The 27,058-nt window shown below is 39.3% G+C and overlaps 1 protein-coding gene and 1 long non-coding RNA gene across 4 annotated transcripts in view; one reads left to right on the top strand and one right to left on the bottom strand.

The window, feature by feature from the left end:
* The window catches only part of KIF14 (kinesin family member 14), a 29,597-nt gene extending 11,994 nt beyond the window's left edge, over positions 1 to 17,603 (top strand). The window contains exons 10-30 of one of the 3 annotated variants that reach the window (XM_082225411.1): positions 410 to 528; positions 1,605 to 1,777; positions 2,479 to 2,626; positions 3,083 to 3,146; positions 3,306 to 3,490; positions 4,320 to 4,422; positions 4,626 to 4,786; positions 5,591 to 5,738; positions 7,122 to 7,274; positions 8,152 to 8,269; positions 9,204 to 9,294; positions 9,706 to 9,844; positions 10,534 to 10,634; positions 10,976 to 11,052; positions 11,908 to 12,129; positions 12,252 to 12,436; positions 13,133 to 13,291; positions 13,523 to 13,645; positions 14,615 to 14,689; positions 15,941 to 16,079; positions 17,164 to 17,603. In XM_082225411.1, coding sequence (XP_082081537.1) covers positions 410 to 528; positions 1,605 to 1,777; positions 2,479 to 2,626; positions 3,083 to 3,146; positions 3,306 to 3,490; positions 4,320 to 4,422; positions 4,626 to 4,786; positions 5,591 to 5,738; positions 7,122 to 7,274; positions 8,152 to 8,269; positions 9,204 to 9,294; positions 9,706 to 9,844; positions 10,534 to 10,634; positions 10,976 to 11,052; positions 11,908 to 12,129; positions 12,252 to 12,436; positions 13,133 to 13,291; positions 13,523 to 13,645; positions 14,615 to 14,689; positions 15,941 to 16,079; positions 17,164 to 17,555 — 3,075 coding nt within the window. In that variant the 3' untranslated portion in view covers positions 17,556 to 17,603. Of the gene's footprint in view, positions 1 to 409; positions 529 to 1,604; positions 1,778 to 2,478; positions 2,627 to 3,082; positions 3,147 to 3,305; positions 3,491 to 4,319; positions 4,423 to 4,625; positions 4,787 to 5,590; positions 5,739 to 7,121; positions 7,275 to 8,151; positions 8,270 to 9,200; positions 9,295 to 9,705; positions 9,845 to 10,533; positions 10,635 to 10,975; positions 11,053 to 11,907; positions 12,130 to 12,251; positions 12,437 to 13,132; positions 13,292 to 13,522; positions 13,646 to 14,614; positions 14,690 to 15,940; positions 16,080 to 17,163 lie in introns of all 3 variants that reach the window. The other 2 variants (XM_082225410.1, XM_082225409.1) reach the window with 2 other exon arrangements.
* Positions 17,604 to 23,042: 5,439 nt separating this feature from the next.
* Positions 23,043 to 27,058, bottom strand: part of LOC309533922 — a 38,796-nt gene continuing 34,780 nt past the window's right edge. Inside the window, exon 3 of the long non-coding RNA XR_014220533.1 lies at positions 23,043 to 23,647. This is a non-coding gene — a long non-coding RNA (uncharacterized lncRNA). The remainder of the gene's footprint in view (positions 23,648 to 27,058) is intronic.

Raw genomic sequence — 27,058 nt, 5'->3', positions numbered from 1 at the left:
AACTAGATGGATTAAGCATCTTCCGCCTGTGCATACTTTAAGACATGGAATATTAGTATTGTTAGATACAGGTAGTGATTTGGGTATTGGAATATATAGATGGTGAGGTGACTAGTAGAATGCCTTGGTTATATTTAGGCAAATTATTTATTAATTTATCATTTATTAAATTTGTATACCGCCCTATACACTCAGGTATCAAAATAATTAATTGTAAAAGTGGCCCAGAATTGAATCTAAATGATGGGGATGTCCCATGCCTCTGAAATGAACAGCAAATAGAAGTGGATATTCCTCTGCCTTGTGCAATAATGTAACTGGGTTTATGCACCTATATTGTGGCGCCTGTAGGAAAAACTAGGGCATAATATGTTGATGCTATTGACTGTTTCTCTCCTTCTCAATATAGGAAGGTGTGAGTATAAATAAATCCCTGTTAACTCTGGGGAAAGTTATTTCTGCACTGTCTGAGCAAAATCAGAGCAGGAGGAAGGTGTTCATTCCGTACCGTGAATCTGTTCTTACATGGTATGTACATATTTTGTGTGCCATAACAGCTTTAAAAAAAAAGCTTCATTTTTTGTAGTGATCCTTTCTTTCTTGGCAGCATTTAATTATTATCAAAGTTAATAGATTTTCATAGAAACACAGCTTTTAATGGTAAAAAATGGAATTAGATCCAGTTATGTACCACATTAATCAAACCACTCTTCCCCCTCTCCACCCATTCATTTTGGTCCTCTGCTTTTCTATTTCCTGACAATGGAACTAAGCTAATTTTCAAAGTGATTTTGATTGATCCTGTAGGGCATAAAACTGCAACTGGTAGAGTACATTTAGTTTATTCTCAACTGGTTATTCTTGCATATAGGGAAAAAATGGATAATGCCTTAATATTTGGGGCCTATTTCCACTAGCACCTTCGGCTAATATCTGTGGGAAAGGCACTGCTTTTAAGCCAGCTAGTGCTTAGACTTCTGAGTTCTGAAGGCCCCCCAAAACATTCCTTTCTTCAGCACTAGGGGTGGTGGGGTGAGGCATGCATTCCTTGGCCCGGGCTGCACTGTTTCCTGAACAAGTCTTTGGGAAACAGCCCAGGCCAAGCTGAATGAAGTACGCCTAACAGTTGTGCACCACTTTAGACTTTTGCTGTAGTCCCCACACAGTTTTCTCAGCACTTTGGGGAAAGTTAGTCAAGAGGCCTCTGTAATGGTGCACACACCTCTGGGTATCTGCCTGTTCCAGTACTGGGAGGGATGGGAGGTTTATGAGTTACGCTGCCCAACTCTGTTCTGATGAGAAGATGCCCCCTGCAAAAAACCATTGGTGTTTCCTTTCCGCTAATGCTAGCAGGAGTCCAAGGGGAAGTGGAAGGTGAATGGTGACATGTTGTTTGGAGGAAGGGAACCAATTGGGTAGCGAGGTGAATGACCTGGATCTGATTCCACAGGTGAAGAACTTAGGCATCCTTATTCTAATCTACATAAAGAATTGGATCCTGCAAAATGCTCAAAACATGTACTGTACTTTGTTGTATCTTCAGAGAATATAGTCTTAAAATAAATCCAGACTGGGGAAAACCATTTATTTTCTTTCAAATGTAGGCTGTTAAAGGAAAGTCTTGGTGGAAACTCAAAAACTGCTATGATCGCCACAATTAGCCCTGCCGCAAGCAATATAGAAGAAACGCTGAGTACCCTTAGATATGCTAAACAAGCTTGTTTCATAATCAACATTGCCAAAGTCAACGAAGACATAAATGCAAAACTAATCCGAGGTAAGCCTGAGAACTATTTTGCTTCTTGCCGAAATAGCCCTATGCCAAGTTGCTCCTAGATTTCTTACAAAGTATACACTTACTAAGAGGAAGTAATTCAAAAGAAAGCTGCATCAATTTATGGACAAATGCTTGCAATTGAAACCCACAAAAATGGCAAGAATAATTATTTTAATGATAATGTGATGAAATTGCTTATTGGTAGCCTGGAGTGCAAAATACTTTCAAACAGCTCAGAGGTGATCACAGCTCCCTGACAAGCATGTCTGTATGTTACATGTTTGCAAATATGTGGGGGTTTTTTTACATTCATACTGTACATTTTTAGGTGTGTAGTTGATATGCTGCATTTTTTAAAAAAACCAATACTTGCATTTATTCAATATGCAGGTAATTTTTAAATTGCAAACATTGTGGGTAGGATTCATCTAACAAACCCTGTCAGCAGAAGCCCTGCACAAGGACTTCCACTTGCAAAATGGGTCTTTCCCCTGTGTTCCACGAAATTGGCTGGGGAGGGCAGAAGAACTCCCAGAACAGCAGAGAGGGGGAGGGGAGTAGATCCATTCTGTCTGGCAAGCTGAAATGCTTGTGTAGCTATAACATTTGTCACTGTGAGACTCATAGATGCCAATCCAGAATATTTGCCAATATAAGAGATGCCATTTTGACTAGCTGCTGGACTCTCTTGTTAAATGTAGAATTGAAAGCTGAAATTGAGAAACTGAAATTGGCTCAGAAAAACGCTCAGAATGTTGACCCTGAAAAACAAAAGCTTTATATGCAAGAAATAACATCTTTAAGAGTGAAGCTATACCAGCAAGAGAGGGAGATGGCAGAGATGCAAAGGTACTTGGTGTCTTCTCAAAAATACAGACTGCTAATGGAAGGTTCCCCTCTATTTTTTGGTTTTTTTACTATTGAAATATAGTCTATACAATTAATTGTGCATTATTGCATAAAGATTGCACATAAATAATAACTAATTAAATAAATAAGAACAACAATGTTGGGGCCAGACTGTTTAACTCAAATTGATAGTTTTAACATTCACCTAAGCAATTATTGATTTAAGACTCCTCTTATGTATTTCCAGTGATCTTAGTAAATTTCCTGTTATGCAAACATAATGATGGTTTTTTTAATTGCTTAAACTTTGTTTCCAATAGTATGTAAGGATATAAATAATATGCAGTGATAACTCAATTCTTCTTTAGATTATGTATCCCTTTTGTTAGCCTCAGAATTACATTTGCGAAACGATAATAAGCTGAACCACCATTTTATTTCCCCTGATAAATAAAGGGCCTGGAAAGAAAAACTTGAACAAGCAGAAAAAAAGAAATTTGAGGAAACAATGGAGTTACAGGTACAATTTTTCAAGTAAATTAAATTGTGGATGCAAAATAATAGTTTTCCCAAGTGTCATTCTTCTTCCTTACCTGCATCATATTCCTACAACAGCAAATGAACAAAAAGTTGCTTTCATTTGCATGCAATATGTAATGTTCTGAATCTTTTATTTTAGAAAGCTGGCATTACATTCAAGGTTGACAATAGTTTGCCTAATTTAGTCAATCTCAATGAAGATCCCCAGCTCTCTGAGATGTTGCTATACATGATTAAGGAAGGACAAACAACAGTTGGGAAATGCAAGCCAAATTCACGTCATGATATTCAGCTGTCTGGTGTCCTGATTGCAGACGACCATTGGTAGGTGTTTCTCTAAATTAACAAATAATGATAAATGGGTCTTCTGCTCTGCACGATTCCTCTGGTTAATATGCAGCTCCACTGAAATAAATAGGTGCATTAACTTGTGTAGATTTATAATCCAGGCTAAAACAAATTTAGCTGAAAGTAAATGGGGCAGAATTCGTGTGCTTAGGTTGACAGATTAGGATGGTGATTAGACAGATTCATGGAGGGATAAGTTTATCAATTGCTACTAGTCAAGGCTATAGGAAAGTTCCATATTAAGAGGCAGTGTGCCCTTCAATACCAGTTGCTGGCAAGCAACAATGGACAAGGGCTTATGGATTTTTCACAAGCATTTAGTTGCCAGCTGTAGGAAACGGGATGCTGCACTAGACGGAGGTGAAAAACACCTCCTTCCTATCCCTGCTCATATAAGTCTGATGCAGTATAATTTCTCTTGTGCTCTCATGTTATATTTGTAATGCAGCATAATCATTTTTTAAAATCCTATTTGTTTTCAAGCGTATTGGCTACTGTGCTGAAGCATGAATGAAGCTATGATCCAAAGAATCTAGTTACGTGAATGCAAAGAAGTTAAAACTGCTTCTTTCTCTCTCCTCTCTCCTCTCTCCTCTCCCCCGGCAGCAGTTTCTCATGTGGAATGCCTTTGAAACACAGGCCTGTTTCCAAAGTAGGATGTCATGATGTGGCAAAGGGGTCAAAAAATTTGATTGGGGTAGGAATCAGCTGTTTGATTCCTGGTATACGTGTGTATCCCAAAGTGATTTGTCACACTTCTCCTTACTTGAAGCTTTACTGATAATAACATATTTCTTATTTGTAGTATCATCAAACACATGGATGGTGTTGTGAGTATTATTCCACTGGGAGGAGCGAATACATACGTTAACGGAAAATGCATTTCAAGCCCTACATTTCTCCATCACGTGAGTTGGTTGGAACAGAGATTTATTTGCATGTCAAATTGGGACAGAAGTTTAAATTCATGTGTCATATGCTGGTTTAGTGTAGATTTTGAATGACTAAGCATGATACTATTTGATGTCACTCATGTGCCTAAGCGCTTGCATGCAAGCACACACACACAAAAAATTCATTTTTAACATGCATCATATCTTGGGTTTTTTAGGGTGACCGTGTCATTCTTGGAGGAGACCACTATTTTCGGTTTAATCATCCCGTAGAAGTTCAGAAAGTCAAAAGTCTTTCTTGTGGCACTTCCCTTCCTGAGGACGGTCCAAGTGGCTTTGAATTTGCGAAGAATGAATTGCTGGCTTCACAAAGGGCTCAGTGAGTAATAGTAGAAATTCTGACTTAAATGGTAAATGTGTTTTCCTTCTTGTGTGTGACATGAATGTTGCATCCTAGTTTTTAGAACTTTGATTTTTGTATAGGTTGGAGATACTAAAATGAACAAACATTTACTTTCTATGTAAGAAAGGTGTCTTGCTGAATTCCCATCAACATCTAGAAATTCTGTTGCCACTAAAAGCTTAAGTTTAGACAACTTAGAGCCCACTGTTGCTCTTAGAGCTGATATGGTAAGTTTCATTGGTGTTCAAGCAAAAAGTAGCATTAAATTTTGTTATGGTGCTAACAGGAATATAGCAAAGCGATGAGTGGCAAGACAAGTTACATTACCATGTAGCCTTCTTTCATGTTATCTTTGGAACAAATGGGTCTCCTAATAGCAGAAAAAAATTACGTTGATATTTGAAAAACTCATCTCTTCACTTTTGGAAAAGTAGTGAGTTTCAGACTTGCATTTATACTGTAATGTAGGTGAAAGGATTATTTAAAGGTCCTGCACAGCATATTAAGATGATTGAAGCTCCTACATTTGGGTGTTCATATGTTTGGGGACTGGAAAGAGTAAGCTGCAATCCTGCACCCTCTTATCTCAGAATAAGCCCCATTGAACTCACTGATTTAACTTCTGGGTAGAGATATATAGGATAGTGGTATTAATGACTTGGGATAACTAGTGTGTTTCTGTACTACTTTTCTTTTGTGTTAAAAAAAATGCTATAGAACACCCATAGCCAGTTGGATATAGGTTATATCAGTTAACTTGGTTTTTAAAACACCCTGTAGACTTGAATCAGAAATAGAAGAAGCACGTCTGAAAGCTAAGGAAGAAATGATGCAAAGTATCCAAATCGCAAAAGAAATGGCCCAAGAAGAACTTAGTTCTCAGCAGAAAATTTATGAGAGCCAGATAAAATCATTAGAAGCACAGCTGGTGAGTCATTAATAAGTATTTTAAATACACTTGATCCCATATAAAGTAACACTGAACGGGGAGGATAGGGTTACATTGCTATCTGCATCAAAAGATGTAACTGCTCCATTCAAGAGGCCTGCATGTACACTGCTGTGTAGATGAGGATATGCATTCAAATGTGTATCCCTGCTTACACAGACGGTCTGCATTAGAGACTTCCTTCAGGATGGGAATAAATAAATATGCACAGGACAGCTTTTCATGGTACATCACCTCTCTGTGCTAAAGCTGGAAGCTAATGGAGTGAAATCCACTTACATTCTAGTAGTTTACTATAACTGGTTGTGAATTGGGCTGTTAGAGAATGGCACCCAGGTTTTTTATTTTTTTATTAAAACCCTCTTAGAATCATAGAATTGTAGAGTTGGAAGATTAAGAGTCTCATGCTCTTCAAACTGAGCTGTCCCTAAGAAGAAGAGGAGTTTGGATTTGATATCCCACTTTATCACTACCCTAAGGAGTCTCAAAGTGGCTAACAATCTCCTTTCCCTTCCTCCCCCAAAACAAACACTCTGTGAGGTGAGTGGGGCTGAGAGACTTCAGAGAAGTGTGACTAGCCCAAGGTGACGCAGCAGCTGCACGTGTAGGAGTGGGGAATCGAACCCGGTTTGCCAGATTACAAGTCCAGTGCTCTTAACCACTACACCACACTGGCTCTAACTGAAACAATTGACACAATCCGGCTGTTACGTTTTTCTACCAGCTAATTTCATGTCCTAATGACAGCAACTCAACTGTGAATATTCTGGGATCTTGGTTCCCAACACTATCCTATACGACATATATGTATGTATGTATGTATGTATGTATGTATGCATGCATTTGGCTTATTTTTAGGTCATCTTTTAGGGCCAGGCTCTCCAAAGGTGGCTTCCAACATATAAAACCCACAAATATAGTATCTTCAGGAAGTAAAAAGATATATTTCTTCTTCCTCATCTTTCCAAACCTCTTCCCCACTGTAATATATAGCATTAGAGTGTCCAGATTAGGTGCTGGCTTCTGAAAAAGGATGAGCATACTCAGTTCTCAGTTTCAGCTCAGCTTTAGAACTTTTTTCTTTTTAATTTAAAAATTATTTCTGCGCGTTTGAATTGTCTCTAAGTATACCCAAAGCACTGTCACTACTTTGTCCTGAGGTGGTCCAGGAATGTATGGAAATCTGAAGAAAATAGAGTGAGAGAGAAAATGAAAGAGCTTCCAAGATTTTTGTGAAATGTGTGTGTGTGTGTGTTTATTTGAGCAAGTAAAGAATATTGCTTATTCTGGGGCAATGGTTTTGCTTGGGTCAAGCATATTTTTTGTTATTGGCACATATTATTAATTCTTTTGTTTTCTTAGGAAGAAGAATCCCGGAGGAAACAACTGCAGGAAATGAATAATAAAATAGCTGTAAACAAAATTCAAGAGCTGGAGCAAGCAAAACGGGGCCTTGAGCTAGAGGTACACGTAAACAAGAAGCGCTTGGAAATGGAGACATTGGCTGCCAGGGAGGTAAATTTTAAAAAACGAAACCTAAAACCTAGCATCTTGTCTTATCAATTGGACAGTGTACTGTGATCTAGTATTGCTTCTCTGAATCTATACATTCTATGCAGCATAACTCCAAGAAACTATGTCACAGGTGCCCTCTAGCTCTACCCTTTCATGAGATCGACTGATATTTGGGAAATGATAGTTTATGTAACTTTGGGTGCTCTGCTGATGTGCCTGTTACAGCCATGGAAGGCATCCCTCAAAGCTGTGTTGTGTAATCACTCTTTGCAATGTAAAATATTTGCAATCATATTGGAAGGAAACGAAGACCTCTTTTTAAAATTGTGCTTGGCAAATGTGAAGAGCAAAGAAAATGGCATATCTGTCCCTGTGAATGGAATATTAACTTAGCTGAGGATTAATCGTTGCAAGTTTGTCTGAATCACTTTTACGTAACTCTAAAGTTGTTGTTTTTTAAAAAACAATATCTGCTTTGCTGAATCAGATCATAGTCGGCTATACCTCTGGAAAGTTGTAAGCATGGCATAAAAGTGATGGCCATCCCTTGTAATTGTCATTTTGCCCCCAGCAGCTGGTACTTAGAGGTTCCGTGCCTTAGATAAAATCATCCTAGTTTTAATTAGTTGTTTTCTAAAAACAGTTTGTGCTTTCCCCCTCAAGCCTAAATGAAAGGAGCATTGTTTCACAACTATATCTGTGTACTGCATATGTTTTGAGGGTAATGGATAAGACAAGGTAACTAATAGAATTTATTTCATTTAGGATCAACAGCCTGAACAGAATATTATGTGTATGGTATTAAATAACACCCCTTCCATCTCAGAAGCTGTGCAGCTTTTGCTGAAAAATCTCATAATCCCTTGCTTTGTGGTAGGTTTTAGAAGATCATGTCATTCGTCGTGCCAAGATTCTAGAAGCTTTGGAAGCTGAGAAGCAGAAAATTGCTCAGGAAGTGGCAATGCTTCAGCAGACTCATGGAAACAGAAATAAAGGTATGTTTACATTATTATATACAGCTACCTGTATGGTGGTTAACCACATACTAACGTAAGAGTGTCTATATAAAGACTTTTCTTTCAGCAGGAATCCAGGAAGGGTCTCTTCATCTCTGTGTTGAAAATATATCTTCTCCTTGCAGCTAGGGAGAGAGGGCACACTGGTTTTTTAAGGGTTTATATATTTGCTTGCAGTGTTCGAAACTCCCAATGTTCTAGGCACATTTTGTGACAGGGAATTTCATTAGCGCCAGCAATTTCTGAGCTCTGGGCGCAGTACAGTGCCTAAGATTTCAGAGTAAAACTGCAGAGTGGAAGGAAAAGAGGACCTTTTTCTGCCTCCCCACTTCCAGCTATTCCAGCTGAAGACTGGAGAAGAGACCCTCTTAAGAATATTAGGGGGGTGGGCAGGGGAAGGACTAGGCCATGTGAAAAATGAACGAAATATTTTAGCTGCAGTTCATTCATTTTCAGCTTTGCATTGTTGTTATAGAAATGTACACCTAGACATTCCCTTGTTGCGGCCATAAACTAGGTTTGAGGTACCATTTGGCTCCTAGTTTTCATATCTCAGTTTCTAACACTGTTTGCTTGGAGGGCTACCCTTTAAAAAAACACCCCCCCCCCATTTCTTATCCATTCACTTGGGAACTTTGGAATATACTGCTTATCAGTTTCTTTCCAAACCTGTTATGAGAGCAGACTTGGGAGGGAGCAGTATGAAATTATACATTACGGGCGGACAATAGTCTAAATGTTTTTGTGCATTCCTCATAAATACAAAAGTCATCCTGTCCTGTCCTGTCCTGTCCTGTATAGAATTTAAAAAGAATTTCAGGGATTACCAGTTCAATGACTGATTGCATAATTATTAACCAGTAATTAAAGAGAAGTCCATTATCTTTTTCTTTGAAAAATATATAATTAGCAGAGCCAAACTGGAATTCTTTGAAGCTGTCCATGATGATCAAGGAGGCCAACACTATTAGCAGTAAATTGGAGAAACACACAGTTTTTTGTAGGTAAGTATTTTAACTAAAATATTAGAAGTGGTACTGCATATGCTTCTTATGTTCTGTGATTTGATGACTTCCTTTGAATAATCAAATATAGCATTTCTGTTAAGAACGTATAGTTCTTAAAAAAGAAAAGGGAAGAGGGGAAAATGTGATTCTGGAAGGACAAGGGTTTAGTGAAAATTCAGTGAGATTTCCTGTACTCGTGTTTTTTCCTGAAAAGGCTAACATAATGTTCCTGGCTAGTTGCAGGCTTTTTCATTCCAAAATCAAGCACCTATTTGTAAGGTGTTTTGTCTTGTAATCTGTGTGTAAAGTACCCCAACACCACAGAAAGATAATGGTAATCAAGGGACACATCCAGTAATTACAGATACTTCATGTTCTGGGAGTAAATTGATTTGTTTGTTCCATCAGGCATGATGCAATGGATAATAAAAGTGGTCCTGGCCATTCCCTTCAAGTTCAAGTCCGTAACATCAGGCTTGGTGTTGCAACATTCTGGAGTTTGGAAAAATTTGAAGATAAATTGGCTGCAATGAAAGAAGTCTATGAGGTTTGTTTGGGAATAAAACATTATTTGCTTCCTAAAATATTGCTTTTATGAGAAAGGCAGTTTTAAGATTTGCCTGAGTAAATCTGATTTAAAAGACACCACATCCAATATAAGTATCTGTCCATGTTGCCAAAGGTTGCTGACTCAGAATTGGTTGGGCGTCAGTGTCCCTGGAACCCAGTGAGGGGTTTGGTTTCGACACTTCACAGAACAGCCTATGGTTGTAGGGGAGGGCAGAAGTCAGTGACCTCAAGCTGGGGATTTGGAGAGTGACAGAGGCAAGGGAGGAGATGCTGGAGGAGCAAACAGCGGTGGAACAGAGAAAGAGATCTGGAGGGAAAATGTTTAGAAAGGGTAGTGCAGCGAAGCATGGAGAAAGAAGGTGTTTGCAGGAAAGCCTAGCTGATGAGGATTTAGCCAAAGGATCAGGGGTGTAGTGGGGAGAGAGCATGAGAGAGAGAGAGAGAGAGAGAGAGAGAGAGAGAGAGAGAGAGAGAGAGAGAGAGAAGATTCTGATCCAAACTTCAGTCCCTATCCTGAAGTTAAGGGATGGTAATATCTTTTTCTTCTTGTGCTGCCCACATAACAGACTTTGTTTTGGAGCTAACAGCTTTTTTTCCAGATTGATGAAGGTTTAAGGCCTTCCCTTGTCCAACACATTTAATGAAACAGGTTTCTTTCCTTTCCAGACGAACAATACTAACAAAGCTGATGAGATTTTTTATGATCCCACTGATGAATGGGAACCTGATTTTTCAAATGCATCCATCTCTTCTATTTCTTCAAGGAGGTAAATAATTTCTAGCTTGAATTTAATGTTAAATCCTGCCTATAAATATCTAGTTTTTTTTGGGGGGAAATAAAGGGAAAAATGGGGCAGCCAAGGTTTCTGCTGGGGGAGCCAGTACAAGCCCAGATTAATATATTTAGAAAGGGATGGTTTCCAGCATCCTTTGAACTGTTGCTGTGTTCATCCTGCAGTGGCAAGATAAATGAATAGTGTTTCTCACTAGAAACCAGATGTAAATAAATGTATGCATGAGTTTCAGAAAATTAGTGGAAGCCACAAAAGTTTAAAAACACCTGTCCTGCTTTGTTTTCTCCCCCTCCATTCTTGGTCAATTTTGGTAGAAGTTTGAGGAGGAGCAAAAGAATTTCTGGATGTTTGTCTGAGGTAAAGATGAGACTTCACAATTCATACCTATCAGGTGTGTATGCACTTATAATCCTGTCACCTTCAAAAGCTATATTTAATGTTGCGTTCATTTTTAGTGGTTTGCGATTTTTCTTAAAAAAACTAGTGTTTTTTTTAATATTCCCATATTTATAGGGGATAGTGTTCCTTTATATATTTTTGCCAGGTGTGCAGCAACACGTGAGAGGGCATTCTCAATATTGGCACCCTGGTTGTGGAATGCCCTCCCTTCACAAATTTGACTGGTGAGTTTTTGGTGCCATTTGAAAGCACACTTATTTACCTACACTTTTGGTCAAACCAGATGTGGAGTAGGCAACCTGCCCTTGCTGATTTGTCAGTTTACTATATGCAATGATGTGCTGGTTTTACTAGTAATATTTGCTTACTTTTTATATTGTAACTTGTTTTGGGATCAATTTTAATGAAGAACAATATATAAATCATTTCATTAAAGAAATATATCTTGCTCTCTTTCAAGTCATATTTAGTTTTATATTATTTATTATTATATCATCATCATCATCATCATCATTTACAAAGAGCAAACCTGCTTTTTCAAAAGGGCTCTACTTATTTGTCATAGTTCCGCTCTGTACAGTATTTTAAAAAGTAGGGTAAGAGATCCATCAGAATACTGACTTACTCAGTGGAGGAGTGGAGCATACAGGAAAGGGTTAATCTCTTCTAGAAGGTAGTCAAAACTAGACTGATTTCTAGACTAGACCCCCTGACTTCTGTAAGGGAAGTTAACCCTTTCCTGTATGCTTCACTCTCAGCTAACTAGAAGAGCACTTCACAATTAAGTCCAGTTTTCCATTTTGTCTAACTATACGTATGCCTTCATCACACTGTTCTGTCATCACAGACTCAGCAAATAAATTGGGCAGCCTGGGCTCAGACCTACCTGAATCATCTCTACCTGGCATATGTAAGGAACTGATAGATTCAGCTTTGGATGTCTTGGGACAGACTACAGAAGAGGAAGAGAGCATAGCACAAAGCCTTTTAGCAACATTGTTTAACGTTTACGCTGGAGTCTCTGCTTTGATAAAGGCTTATGAGCAAGCTGAACAAAGTCAAGAGAACTGTAAGTTCTATTGCTGAGTTAGTAGCCCCCTTTTGAGTTCTAGCTTTGAACCTCATATAATTTATTTACAAATGCACATTTCCTTCAGTCCAGAATAATTTGCCACCTTTCTATCTTTTCAGTTTTCGCTGTTAACTATACTGCTCAGTCCTGCAGCATCAAGATTAGTTCAGCTTTCGAACAGCTTGTTGTTCTAACCAAGCACTGGCTGAACAGTTTTCGAAAAAATGAAGAATTTGTAATGATTCATGTTGAACTAAGGGAGAGTGTAAAACACCTGGGAGCGTATCTGCAATTGCTCTTACGGGTAAGTTTTCTTATTATGGCCATCCTTTAGGAATGAAAGAGAACAATTGGAAGTGCAGTCGTACCTTGGAAGTTGAACGGAATCCATTTCGGAAGTCCGTTCAACTTCCAAAACATTCGGAAACCAAAGGGCGGCTTCTGATTGGCTGCAGAAAGCTCTTGCAGACAATCGGAACCCGCGGAAGCCCCGTCGGACGTTCGGCTTCCAAAACTAGTTTGCAAACTGGAACAGCCATTCCAGGTCTGTGGCATTTGGGAGAGAACTGAGCTGTTCGAAAACCAAGGTGCGACTGCATTGGCCAAAACTGTATTATCTATCAGTGTACATTGCAAATATTATGATGTCATGTTTCTGATGCTGGAACAAGACTATACAGTAGTACATCTGGTTGCGAACGGGATCCGTTCCGGAGCCCTGTTCGCAACCTGAATGGAACGCAACCCGCATCTGCGCATGCGTGGGTAACGATTTGCCGCTTCTGAACATGCGCATCACGTCATTTTGTGCGTCTGCGCATGCACAAGCGCTGAAACCTGGAAGTAACCCTTTCTGGTACTTCTAGGTCGCTGCGGGACGCAACCTGAAAAGACGTAACCCGTAGCGTTCGCAACATGAGGTATGACTGTACTGTTGTCACAATATGAATAGGAATTCATCATAAAGATGCATGCAACAACTGTATTTTTGTTTTCTCAGGGCGGTTGCTCAGATTTGTCTTCAGTAGTAGTAGAAGCACAAAAGAAAATAATGCAGATGTTGAAACAAATGGCAAAATACACAGGACACTTGGTGGTACTTACTGGCTCAGACCTACATCTTTCTGCAGAAAATCAAAGTGATGCGAGCAACCCAAAGGTAAGAGAGACAGAGACAGAGGTGTCTAGTTCACATGTCACAGTAAGTCAAACCATGGTTTTGCAGATCTGTGGATAAAAAGATCTGATAGGGTGGGCGCAACACAATGGATAAAGAAAGTACCAACAGACCACTGTAGGGATGGGGAATCTGTGGCTCTTTAGATGATGAGACGTCTAAAAACTATAACTGGCTTAATTTTTTTTTAAAAAAATCTCTTCTTGTTTTCAGAAGCAGTTCATACCAGACATCTGTGATGGAATGGTCTCTGGACTGGAACACCTTTTAAACTGCATACAGAAAAAATCTAGGGCAATGTGGAATGAACTCTTAAAATGGTATCCACAAAATGAGGTGATGTGGGGATAATTATAAACTATCCTTTATGCATGAGGAGGGAAGCATATTTTTTACTATGTCACAAATTTAATAGTGCAGTTTTAAGCTTCACACTGTTTATATTTGCAACTGGTGATATTCATTACAGACTTGTGTATATATAATCAGCATTTGCACTACACTTTTTCTCACAGCTACACATACCACAGAAACACTTAAAACACATGGCATAATGAAACTGTTGACTGCTGAAAGGTTAAATTGTTGGCTTCTTTAAACCAGTGTGTCTGCTACAAGGGCAGTAGATTAAACCAAAACCAAAACCAGAATGCTGTCTGTAGTGAACAATATTTCAAATTTTTTTTATTGGTCTTTGCTGCCTTGGCAGACTGTAGCATTAAGAGGGGATAACTAAAGTGTTAATCTTAAATGCATTGAAACTCTCTGTTTAATTATGCTGTAAAATTAACAAGGAATCGTAAGTGGCAAAATGGGAAGCATTTTTCTTATGACAGCTGATATTCCAAAATATATTGTCCAAGATGCAAAATGCCAGTGGTACCTACTCATTAGCACAACCATGGTTTGCCATGGCATTGCATGTAAATGAGGTCACTGACCGCTGTGATCCCCTTCATATGGTGGTACAGTAGTAGGGGCAACCTTTTATATTTTCACTTGCATTACACAAATTTTGTAATGTCTGAAACGGGCGTTCTGTGTGGATATCCACATGTGCAATGCCCCAATATACACTTCTCTCCCCTTTCCCTGTTGATATTAGAACGTTACATTTGTTGGGTGACAAAGGGGAATGGGCTCCAGCCACAATGCTACATCCCAAACATTGTAGAGGCTATTATTCATGAACTAGGCCAAAGTTTCTGCATATCTCAGCTTGTGTTATGTTAGAAACTGTTTTATGTTTATGGTTTAAATTTAAGTAGAAAATAATTTAAAACGTCTTCACGCTTTTCTTTGCAGGTTCAGAATCAAATAAAGACTAAAGCTATGGATTTGGCTAAAATCCTTGAAAATATAATAGCTGGTTGTAAAAAGGTAAACGGAGCTCTTGCTTAGTTACATTTTTCACTTTGGACTTAGCAGAGTAGTATAACGTTGCTTACATATTACAGTGAAATTCAAATGAAATTAAACATTTTCCTGTTATCCTTGAAGTTTGGGCACTCAGAAGAGATATTTAGTCAATCAATGCCAACAATAAATGGGTTTTCCAGGATTTGCTTACATCAAGGATGGGAAACCCTGTGGGCCTCTAGATGTTGCTGCATTCCAACTCCCATCAGCCCCAACCAGCAGGACCAATGGTCAGGGATGGTGGGAACTGTAGCCTAACAATATATGGAAGGCCAGAAGTAGTTCTCCTTCCTCAATTTACACGTTATGGGTTGTATCCAACTGTCTCACTTTGTGGATGGAAGACACTTTGATCCACTTCTCTTAGTGGAACAAAGAGGCTGGTGCTTCTTGCCAATCCCCCCGCCCCGCCCCATCCGCAGCCCCAAATGCACACTCTATCTCAAATCTCATTGTAACCGTGTGGGAGCTAGTGTGAGGGGCTATATAGGGAAGGGGGAACTGCAAAATAATTATGATTAAACAAAAATGCCTCCCTCCCTGTTCCACTTTAGCAAAATTTTCTAAGAGGCCCATGTCAGTGGAAGGACACAATTAGATGCTACCCTATATTTATATATATATATACCTAACAATGTAGGGACGTGGGAGGCGCTGTGGTGTAAACCACTGAGCCTTGGGCTTGCCGATCGGAAGGTTGGCGGTTCGAATCCCTGCGACGGGGTGAGCTCCCGTTGTTCAGTCCCAGCTCCTGCCAACCTAGCAGTTCGAAAGCACGCCAAAAAAGCGCAAGTAGACAAATAGGTACCACTCCAGCGGGAAGGTAAACGGCATTTCTGTGCACTGCTCTGGTTTTGCCAGAAGCGGCTTAGTCATGCTGGCCACATGACCCAGAAAAACTGTCTGCGGACAAACGTCAGCTCCCTCAGCCACTAAAGCGAGGTGAGCGCCACAACCCCAGAGTCGTTCGCGACTGGACTTAATTGTCAGGGGTCCTTTTTTTACCTAACAATGTAATATGTGAAGAGTGCCTTATTGGACACAGGTTGCATCTTTACAGATCTTTAAAAGACCTACATAGTTCTTGAAAAACCAAGGCCACTTGTTTTTCAAAATCAGTATGATAGGCAACCCTAAGGGACAGTATTCTCAGGGATAAAATTGTTTCTATTCTCTGTCATTTTCTGAAAACCATTATATTAATTGCCACAGAAAGTAGCAGCAAATATATCATGGACTGAAGAAAGTGTTGATCAGGAGTTAAAGAAAGCAACTAGCAAAGCTGATGCATTCTTGGAATTACACCATTGCCTAGATCAAGTCTGTCGGATGGTTACTTCTTCATTAGAAGGTATGCTAATTTTCGTTACAAGGTATTGTGATAAATGTCTGGATTTTTAAAACCATTTTAAGAGTATGCTTAAAGAGATACATCAGTTGGTGCCAGAGTCCTCCATTTGCTTTACAATGTCTATGGTGGAAAATGGTCATTGTGATCTTTTTTCTTTCTGAGTAAACTTATTGCCTCCTTGATCAAGGCCAAATTCACATTAGCTCTTTAGTCTTGCTGTTGCAGAACTGCTTTTCTGCAAGCATTCCCACATTTCATTGGTAACTTGTAAAAGTTGCTTAGATCGTGTGGTCCTTCTCATGCTAAAGTCAGTGACTGTGACGGAGATATAGGCCTGGCATGGAGTGTACAAACTTCATATTACTGACTGAAAGCAGAAGCCAACAACGAGAAAGCAGGTTTGCTGCTAGAGCTTCACCAGAGGGTAGCAAAGTGAGTGAAGAGAGAATTTTGTGGGGACTTCATGGTGTTCCGACCAGAAACATCATTGTTTCTTCTGTATGCAGTGTATTTAAAATTTAGATCCCTGCAGTTTCTCTCACTGCATCTATGATAAGTAATATACACTTGTTTTTATTAAGGTCAGCTCTGTTTGGCTACTGTCTTTGTTCTTGACAACTTTTTCTACTAGCCAAGGATGCCTATTAGGGAATGCAACCATCAGATTGAAAAAAGGTTCGCCATTCAATCCTTTTCTACAGTGAATGGCAGCCCTTCTCCCTTCTTAACATCTAAAGTTTAAAAAGCATGTAGTAGGATACCTAATACTTGAACAAAGCTTGCATGCAGTATTATTTTCTGGGTGCCTCAAGTGCAGCACTTTATGCTATGTCAATGGTTGATTCTGCCAGTGGAAGCCATGAACATATCCCCACCTTGTGGAACAAATTATAGTAAGGTAAACAATCATATTTCTGCAATCATTCTCTAAGCCTCCTGAACATTTTTTTAATGAAAAACAAAAATAAGCTATGTGTACAAATCTGTTATTCCTTTTTGAGTCTCTTCAAATGATGTGCAGATTATTCAAATTTCTTCCTAATTATTTTTAACTTACTGGCTTTTTAACCTTTGTTTTTCACAGGCTCATATAGAAACAGAAGTCCATTTAGGTATTTCATAGAAAAGATTTGCATCTTAACTGGGAATTTTAACACTCTCTGCAACCCATCTGTATTATCCACTGATACAGCAGACAATCCTGTTTGCACAATCCCAGAGCCTTCTGTGAACCACAGAGAATTGGACTCCGTAGCAAAGTCACTCATTATAAGTTTTGAACTTGAACAGGGACAGAATTCATCAAATGTTCAGGACACTTGTATGCAAAATTCTTGTTCTGAAGGAAAACAACTTGAAGAGGATGAAGTTCTAAACATCTGGGAGCAGAAAGAAGCCCCAAAATGGGAACATCTACTTTGGTCTCTACCTAAAAGCTTAGGGGAAGCTTCACCTAGTGGAATCCATTGGGTATAAATTATTGCTTAACTTATGGAATGCAGGTAATAAACACTGTAACGGTTATGTTGGCTATTGTGTTGGCACCTGGAAAAAATGGAGCCTTGGAACGAGAAGTCTTTGGGCCAGTTCACATGCTCACCCAGCCAAGATTGCCCTTCTGTGGTGAATGGAATAAGTGCAGGTCTTCCTCTTTTACTTGCATATTTAAGGCATTGTGTAAATCCATTCATGAAGTCTCAGTTCACTAAATTTTTATCTCTTGGGGTGTAAGTAAAAGTTTGCAAATCATCCCGTGAGAAGGGTGCCCAGTTCCCAAAATATCTTATATATACTGTTCAGAGGAGTGGTCTTGCCTGCTCCCTCTATCATGGAATGACAGTTCTTGGCAGGGTGATGTAGTCACTGGTCCCTAAAGAAGCAGCAAATTCACACCAAAAGGAAGTCCAGTCCAAGACGCATATTTTAAGCTGTGGGGCAAGTCAGAAAATTCAGTCGTTAAAATTTAATTCATTCTGCATGCATGTAATAGCTTCATTTTAAAACCATGCTTCAACATCGAAGGAGTTGTATTAACCTTGCTGGTCATATTTCTTAGCTCTTGGGGTCTATAAATGTTTAATGTTTAGTAGGCAGTCGCAGTACCTAGGCCAAATATATTTAAAGTGAAATTCTTGGAAAATGGGGACATAGTTGCTTGGGTAGTGATGTGTCGTTTTATATGAATAATTTTAAAAATGCACCCCTGTTTTGCAGCCATTGTTTGGGCACAGTTCAAGTTGTAGAATAAGAGGCTTAGAAGAGGTCTCTTGCTGCCACTGAACCCTCAGGATGCTTAATCTCCAAAGAGACTCATGTCTGCACTCATGCAAATGGCTTGTGTGTACCACAAGGGTGTCTAAACATGTGAGCCAATTTCCCTTTCAGCAGTAGCTGCTCATTGTTAGTGAGAAGCCACTTCAAAGGACCCCAACCTTTAGGTATGGTTTTCTCGGGCACAGAGGAAAGGAAATGGCAAGACTGCCCTTTGGATTCCATTTGATTACATGGAATAACAGGGTATGAGGTAAAGTGATTTAAAAAGTAACAGCTTCTTCTCAGTTTGGTGACGATGATTTTTAAAACAAACAAGTGAAAGGGATGTAGCTTCTGAGTATGGTAAGTTCCCTCAGCCTTAATTTTAAAGGACAAGCTTTTCATTATTTTGTAATTTATATGCAGTACTTGTTTTGGTTTTTTTTTTTTAAGAATAACATATTTAATTCGTTTTAGCAGAGCTTTTCCAGTATAATTATGGTTTGCCAACAGAGTTGTTCGGACACCTGAAAGTCAACTTTACTTTTAACGGTGTACCACACAGTACAACAGAACTCATTCATCATTTGTTAAAAGGCTTTAAAATGATCGTTGACTGGACACAAACTATTTCAGTTGTTGAGAATTTTAAAAATCCCTTAAAACAAAAACACAGTGCTGGCTTTCACATTTTTATAGTACCAGTTTTGATTGATGCTTGTAAATGTAACTCCTCCTAATCATGTATTGTCTATACACATCTATTTACATACACAAATTTGTATATAAGGTGCTTACAAAGATCAGAACTGAACTGTAAAGATTTGCAAATAGAGCATAAGGTACATGTAAACATTATTGGTTCTTTTTAAAAAACAAGTATCTGCCTTGAGCCATATATATTGAGTTTTAAATGCTGTACAAAAGTGATATTAAACTATTCTATTCAAGTGTATATGTTTTTAGAGCGTTTTAAAAAACCTATATATTCATATATTGGAGCTCACCTGCTGTGTGTGTGTGTGTGTGTGTGTGTGTGTGGAGGGTAACAGGTTGACAATTCCCTGCTTCCTGTGTCCTGTTCCTCATGCCTCATAGGGTTGCTTTTCAAGGTGCCACGGGGCAGGACTCCTCCTACCCACCTCAGAACAGGGGAGCTAAAAAGCCCTTGGGCAGTACACTACATATGGCTCTTTAGATTCCAGCCACTAATTATTTATAATATAGTGTTTTTGCATGTACTCGCACGCCAAGCAGAGTTAATTAAATTGCTACGTTTTAGGTTTCAGAAGATTTGTCCCCTGCTTTCTTGAACGTTCAGCACTTACATTTTTTTAAGCCAGTAGATAACATTGCATTGGCAGAAGACAAGCAAAACTCCTAATGCAGGACTACAGCTGCCTTGTAAAAGAAACATGAAATACATGAAGCCACTTTACACAAATGCAAATGATTGGTTCTTTCTGCCTGCTGCCATCTAGCAGCTTTTGTCTAGCCTTGTAAACAAAGTCCCTTCTTACTTCTGCTATGTGTGAAATTGAGGCCTGAGCTGTAACCCCTCCCCTTTAATATGAATTTGTCCTATAGTATAGCCGTTTTTAACATCAGTGCCAAAAATGGTGCTTTGCAGACTCTGCTGTTCGTTTATTCCTCCTGCATATATGACATAGGCCTTGCCTTTTCTCTTCTTTCCTCTTGAACTAACACTGACCTTTCCTGTCAATGTATCTGAGTCAATTTCCATGCCGACACCGGCTAATTTTGCTGAAAACATTCCCAATCTATCACTCTTGTTCCTTTTCCCTCGGTGAGTAAGCAAGCTATGTTCATTGTTACACTCAAACTTGAAAAGATTATGGAAATAGTTGCTCCATAATAGGTTAGGAGGATGCAAAGGAGAGTTTTTATCCTCAGATCTATGATGTATCTTGATGGGCCAGTTTTCACAGACACATCCTGTTAGGCTCTTAACAGTGTATTTCTGCCAGCTGAGACAGAATTAGATTTGGTTCTCTCAAAATTACCCCCCCCCCCCAAAAAAAAGTTGTATTTTGTTTCTCATGCCAATTCTCCCACACCCTGGAACCTGAAGAGATACGTTAGGTGACCACTCAAATGTGACTCCACAGTGGCTCTGGATATCTGGCTTAGAGCAGTGTTTCCCAAACTTGGGTCTCCAGCTGTTGTTGGACTACAACTCCCATCATCCCTAGCTAGCAGAAACAGAAGTCAGGGATGAGGGAATTCTAGTCCAAAAGCAGCTGGAGACCCCAGTTCGGGAAACACTGGCTTAGAGTGTACCACTGAGTCTGTTTTGAACTTTGTACCTGATCTTTACTCTTGATTCTAAAACATTTTTAAGAGAAGAAATGGATTCCAGCTACTTATGTTCTGTGTGGTTAGTTAGTGCCTCATAACACAGCAATTTAAAATGCTTCAGTAAGTGTCTCGAATAATTTTCTTCCATTTCCACTATTTTGAATCACCTCCTTCTATAGCGTTGTTAAGAATGTCGTATTAGGAGTCCTCTGGAAACTATATTGCTCTATAACTCATAATTTGCATATAGGTTTCTTTTTTTAAAAAAAACTGCATTAAGAGTGAGAACATATTCTTGCTTTCTCCAAAGAACACTAAATACAATATGCATAGCTGATGTACAGCTTCCGTCTTCACTTGATTCAATAATGTCACCCGCAGGTAAGAGAGAGAATCACAGTTATTTTCCTCCTTAAAACAGTTGTGCCACAAGCACATGGCTATATACTGTACTATTCACTTTCTAATCTACTTATGGATACAATGTTCAGACATTTTTCTGGGCAGAAGCAAATATTTCTGTTAAGTTGGCTATTTATATTTTAGTGTTTAAAACCCCTACAAAAAGAAAGGAAACCTTGCAGACATTTACATTGTAAATAATCATACAAAATACAGGCCTCTCAACTTCTGCACAATAGTACAGCAATTGGAATGCTAAGAGCTGAATTTTAACTGCATATCTCTGTCCAGGTTTTGCACAGTGCATGTATATGTCTGTAATATGTATGCAAATATGTCACACAAACATGCTGCCAGAGTTGCTGAACTACATTTGGTTCTGTCAAAGGCTTTCTTGCTCACAAAGGCAGGCTGTTGTGCACACATTGTGCGTATGGGCCCCTTACCATCTGTTGTGCATGCGATTTGTAGCCAATGATTGTGTGAATTGACCCAAGGTCTTAACCACCCAGACCTTTCTGACTGAAAAAAATCAGTCATGCTCAGTTTATTCATTAAAATATAAGGCTCTGAGAATTCCAAATTGGCACCAATTTCTGTGCGTTTAGTTCTCTGTCTTTCTCTAAGAGAAAAAGGTTTGTAACGGAGCCCAATATAAATGTTGGGAGCAATAGTTATTCTTCTGTTTCCAACTCTGCTCTCTTCTTGGGCGACTTCTTGGATAGCAGTATATTTTGCTTGATTCTCTACAGCGTGAACAGCTGGGGGCCCTTTCTTGCTGCCTCCCCAAAAGTCTGAGCACCTGATGAACCAACTATTTGGGAACTTGCTCAGATTTGTTATAATGGAGGTTTGGGTTGAATTCTGATTTGCTTTAAAAACCTTAAACCTTGGGTTTGATTTTGCTTCAGCTTCATTAGGCCCACTTTGTTAACATTCACTTTTATTTGTGGATCATAAAAGAAAAGAAGCATTTTTTTTCAGCTGCAGGAAGTATAGAAAAGTCTTAAAACAGTCATGACAGAAAATTAGCAAAAGCAACCCTTCTTTTTACAGTAATATTATTACTCAGTGCTTACAAGCCTGAGGGTGGCTAGTTGGTTATGTTTCTTTTTAAAAATGCTGAAGTGCAGCTGGTATTCCTTAAAAAATTAACTTTGCAGCCACAAAAGTTCAATCCTGGAAAAAATTACTGGGAAATGCAAGGATAGTGATGTCATGTATTTGTTTTAATGCTTATACATTCAAGGGGAAAGCATTCATCTGCTTTTATTTCAAGTCATTTTGAAGTAAAATCCATTTCCTTTTTGGCAAGCCTAGCACGAGCATTTTTAAATTTAAAAACTGGTACTTGTAATTAATGTAGAACCACTCGATGGTTATGTTTCTTTAACAATAATTGCACGGTATTGACTATAGCTTAGAGCTTCATCCACCAACAAGAGTGTCTTCTGCATAAGCCAAAAAGGGTCCCAAATCCAGCAATGATGGGCAATTTTATGGGTTTTACAGGACATAAGTATTTTAATTGCCTAGCACTCTGCTCTTAAATTGGGCTTCCGAGCATGGTTTGTGCATTGTGGTAGAAGGCCAAACATTGTCCATTACTTCTTTCTCCCAGTGGTTGATAAAACAGCTCAGCTGCAGATCTGCAAACTGCTTGCGGTGTCTGTACAATATTTATCAAAATCAGCTGTACAGTATCAAGATTGCAGGAGCCAGAAATGGGGCCCAAATATTAAATAAAAAATAGATTGGCATAAAAATATACATAGTCAATTTGAATTTGTAGATTGAAGACAATGAATAAGTAATTTGCTTATCTGAGAATGTCACTTCGCTTTCAATAATTTAGAGATGGGTTCAACAAGCACAAAAAAATTCTAATTGGATTTCATGGAGCACACAAAAACATCTCGGGTGGGGGGGAGTGGAGAGCAGTCCAACATGATGATGTGTGTTTATAAAGTAAGTTGGGTTTTTTGGGGGGTGGGGGTGGGATGGAAATGCAAGTACAATTTTTAGTATTCTCCCTTATTTCAGTAGCATGCAGTTTCCTCATCTTCCACTAGATGGAAGTGTTTCACAATGGTATTACAATCTGTAGGACTTTTAAGGACTGTTGAATACCATCCAAGGTGTGAAAATTACCAGTTCTCATCCTTTTCACCAACATATTCCAGAGGAGTTTCTGAATAAAAATTAAACCCCAAATATAGCCCCCCCAAATTACATATTCAGCAGAAATAGCCCTTTCCTGAGATATAGATCATTACATGGATGCACATTATACTAGGTAATACTATTTTCCCATATGTCCCAGAATTATCTACTCTGATGTAGAGATATACAGATGAGAAAATGTTTCTCCTGTTTAGGGTGCTATCTCCATTGAAATAAGTGGCAGTTATGCAAAATAACTATGGTGCTCTTGCAGAGTTCCCATACTTTTTGATAGGCTTTGCACACAAGAACTTCTCTCTCAGTGGACAGTGCTCTTTTTAATTTGTACAGAAATGCTTTAGTATATAGGACCGATGTCCTCATTCCAGTGGTAACCTCTTCAGTCCTACTTGGGTTTTACCACCTCTAACCTGTAGTAAAGAAAAATGAGTTGTTTAAAAACTACAGTCCGACAGAGCTATTTTAAATAGGATCGTCATTTAAAACCAAAGCCCTGCAGTTCCTGAACCACCAAAGCTAGGAGTTACTCAGATCCATCTCCAACACTAAGTAAAGCACAAGGCTCTACACACACACACACACACTTAGTTTTTCTTACAATGGCTTTACAACACTTTGCTTGGTCCTAAGGAAAGTATTGCCTCAATGTAACTTTCTTCCCAAGGGAGAATGAGCACTACCTATGATTTTTGCCTATTTGGGAGATCATGCTTAAATGTGTGGGTTATTCATGATCGTATCTGTTGAGAATTAGAAAAACAGCAAGGGGGGATTTCTCTATCAGGAAATGGAGCATTTGCACCTAATAATTCATCTGTTTAATTAAGGCAGCATTCAACCCCATAACCATCTGACCAATGAAATTTACATCGTAATCGTGTTATTAATCTTGGTGTTTCCAAATGTCTCAACACAAATACATCTAAATTCTCTTAACGTGGACTAGCCCTGAAAGCAAAATACATTTCTGGCCTTAGTGAGTGAGCAACTTGCACTAATCCACAAATAAGGATATGTCACACCCTAAATCAAAGATGCCATCCAGCCTGTTAACTTCAGAAAATCAAACTACATAGGACCATCTATCGAAGGGCCAAATTACCTATTCCTAAAAGATGCAGATGTTTCTACGGAGGAGCAACTCCAGAAGTGGGGCAACTGTTGGCAGCATCTGGAGCTGCTTCATCAAAGGCCACCCTATTGATACTTCTTTCATCGTGGTGTACTGCGTTGATAACTCTACTGCTCAGAAAAGTTTTGGTTTTAACAGGTCAATGATTTGTACAGAATTTATTACTGGAGTGCGGAGGATGTTTCTCCCCATTTTGATTAATCTTTCCAAATTGCAAACTGACTTGTGTCCTAGAGAACGTCCTTCTGAGCACTAATTTTCCATGCCAAAATAGCTGAAGACAGCATGTCCTCTTTTGTAGGTGAGCCACAATTTTGGCTGACAAGTCTCATGACAAAATGTTCCCTGAAGTTTAGTACTGATGCAACTGTAAGCTTACTTGTCCAGTTGGGAGTATCGTAAGAACCAATATGTCTGCCAATGGTCTGGGGAGACATAAGCCTAAAGTGTACAGCTAGGGAAGCACTCTCGCTCACAAAAAGGCAATTTGCGCAGTTGTCAGGTGTGGATGGGAGTGATGTTCATATCTTGTTGCAATGCAAATGCTAATGTGCACCCCTGAGCACTATAATAGGGTGTGAGCATGTGGTTTATACAACTGTAGCTGTCTTGGAGCTAGCAAGTGGTATCATGGCCCATTAGAACTTGTGCAGATAGGTCAAAAACTGATTCGAGGACCTGCTTTTATGTTAACAAAATGGTGCTAATGACTATCTCTACATGCCTGGCTCCACACACACACATACACTCTCCCCCCCCCCATTGTAGTGTGTGTTCATTCTTTCAAGCAGCCCTAGCCACACATTCAGGGTCTTTGTCTTGGAATACTTGCTGTCAAACAATATGAGCATGACTTTCCCATAAGGTCATAATATAATGTGCTGATTGCAGGAATTTAGGTTGGCTAAAATCCCCATAAAACTACTGACAGATGTAGGAAGAGCACTGTTTCTTTCCCTTGGTTCTGCTGGTTGGGTTTCCCTTTAAGACAGCCAACCCACTTCATTATTATGTGAAATAAAGGTAAATGGTAAAGGGACCCCTGACCGTTAGGTCCAGTCGTGGACAACTCTGGGGTTGCGGCGCTCATCTCGCTTTATTGGCCGAGGGAGCCGGCGTACAGCTTCCGGATCATGTGGCCAGCATGACTAAGCCACTTTTGGAGAACCAGAGCAGCGCACAGAAATGCCGTTTACCTTCCCACCGTAGTGGTACCTATTTATCTACTTGCACTGCATGCTTTTGAACTGCTAGGTTGGCAGGAGCAGGGATTGAACAATGGGCCCTCACCCCGTCATGGGGATTCAAACCGCCGATCTTCTGATCAGCAAGCCGTAGGCTCTGTGGTTTAACCCACAGCGCCACCTGCGTCCCTATTATATGAAATACTAGGCTTTTATTTAATGCTTATAGCAATGGGCCAGCAAGGATGAAACTTCATGCAGAGGGGTATGATACATGCGGAGCAGCAATAGAAGACAGCTGTAGTGTGTCAGAAGCTTTATGCTATGGATGGGGAAACTCTTGTCCATCAGATGTTGTTGGACTCCAACTCCCAACAGCCCCAGCCAGCATGGCCAGCAGGCAAGAGTTGATGGGAGCTGTAGTCAACATCTGGAGGGTGATAGGTTCCCTATAAAATCAAAGAATTGTAGAGTTGGAAGGGACCCTAAAGGCCATCTAGTCCGACACCCTGCACTGGAGGAATCTCAACTAAAGCTTCCATAAAAGATGGCTGTCCAGCCTCTTCTTAAAAACCTCCAAGGAGGGACAGTCCACTGCCTTCCGAGGGAATCTGTTCCATAGCTCTTGCCATTAGAAAGTTCTTCCTGATGTTTAGTCGGAATCTCTTCTCTTGTGAATTGAATCCATGGGTTCGGGTCCTAGCCTCCAGAGCAGGAGAAAACAAGCTTGCTCCATCTTCCATGCGACAACCCTAGATATCTGAAGATGGCAATCATATCTCCTCTTAGTCTGCCCTTAATCTCCTCTTATCCTATCCATGCTTTATATTGTTTGGGGGAATAAAGATAGTTCGGTGCCAAATGCCACATTCCACCAACATTTTGCTTAGGCAGTGGCACAGCCAGTGTAATTGCTTAGCCATGGAACTTCATCTTTCCCCTAAGAATTATCAATGAGGTGGGAAAGACCTACATATTTGTCTTCGCTCCTGCAATGGCAAGACAGTCTACAGGCATATTTATTTATTTATTTTTAATTTCTATACCACTTAATATTTTTAATAAAAACCTCAAAGCGGTGTACAGCATTAAATCAATAAAACAGTAGCTGGGCAAAGTTCCTCCGGCCTCATGAGGAGCCTCTTTAGTATAGGAGAGATGTGGCTATTTTGTGTGTAAAGAGCTGTAAGATGTTGAAATTTGGTAAAGATTTTGGTAAAAATACCCAACTATCAGCATGGGAAGATTATGGAATAAAGAATGGAAATTTACGGCCTGTTATAAACTAAAGGAAAATCTTTTGAAGATGTTTTACAGGTGGTATATAATTCCCAGCAAACTATCCAAAATGTATAAAACAAGATCTAATATGTGCTGGAGGTGTAAACAGGCAGAAGGGACACTTTCATATGTGGTGGGGTTGCAAAAAAATTAAGAATTTGGGGGATATTATATATGAGGAATTGAAAAAATGTTTAAGCAAACTTTCATAAAAAAGCCAGAAG

The sequence above is a fragment of the Podarcis vaucheri genome (genome assembly GCF_965113315.1).
Source record: "Podarcis vaucheri genome assembly, chromosome: 6".
NCBI lineage: Eukaryota > Metazoa > Chordata > Lepidosauria > Squamata > Lacertidae > Podarcis > Podarcis vaucheri.
The sequence above is the reverse complement of the archived record's forward strand: the minus strand, read 5'-3'. Positions and strand labels throughout refer to the sequence as shown.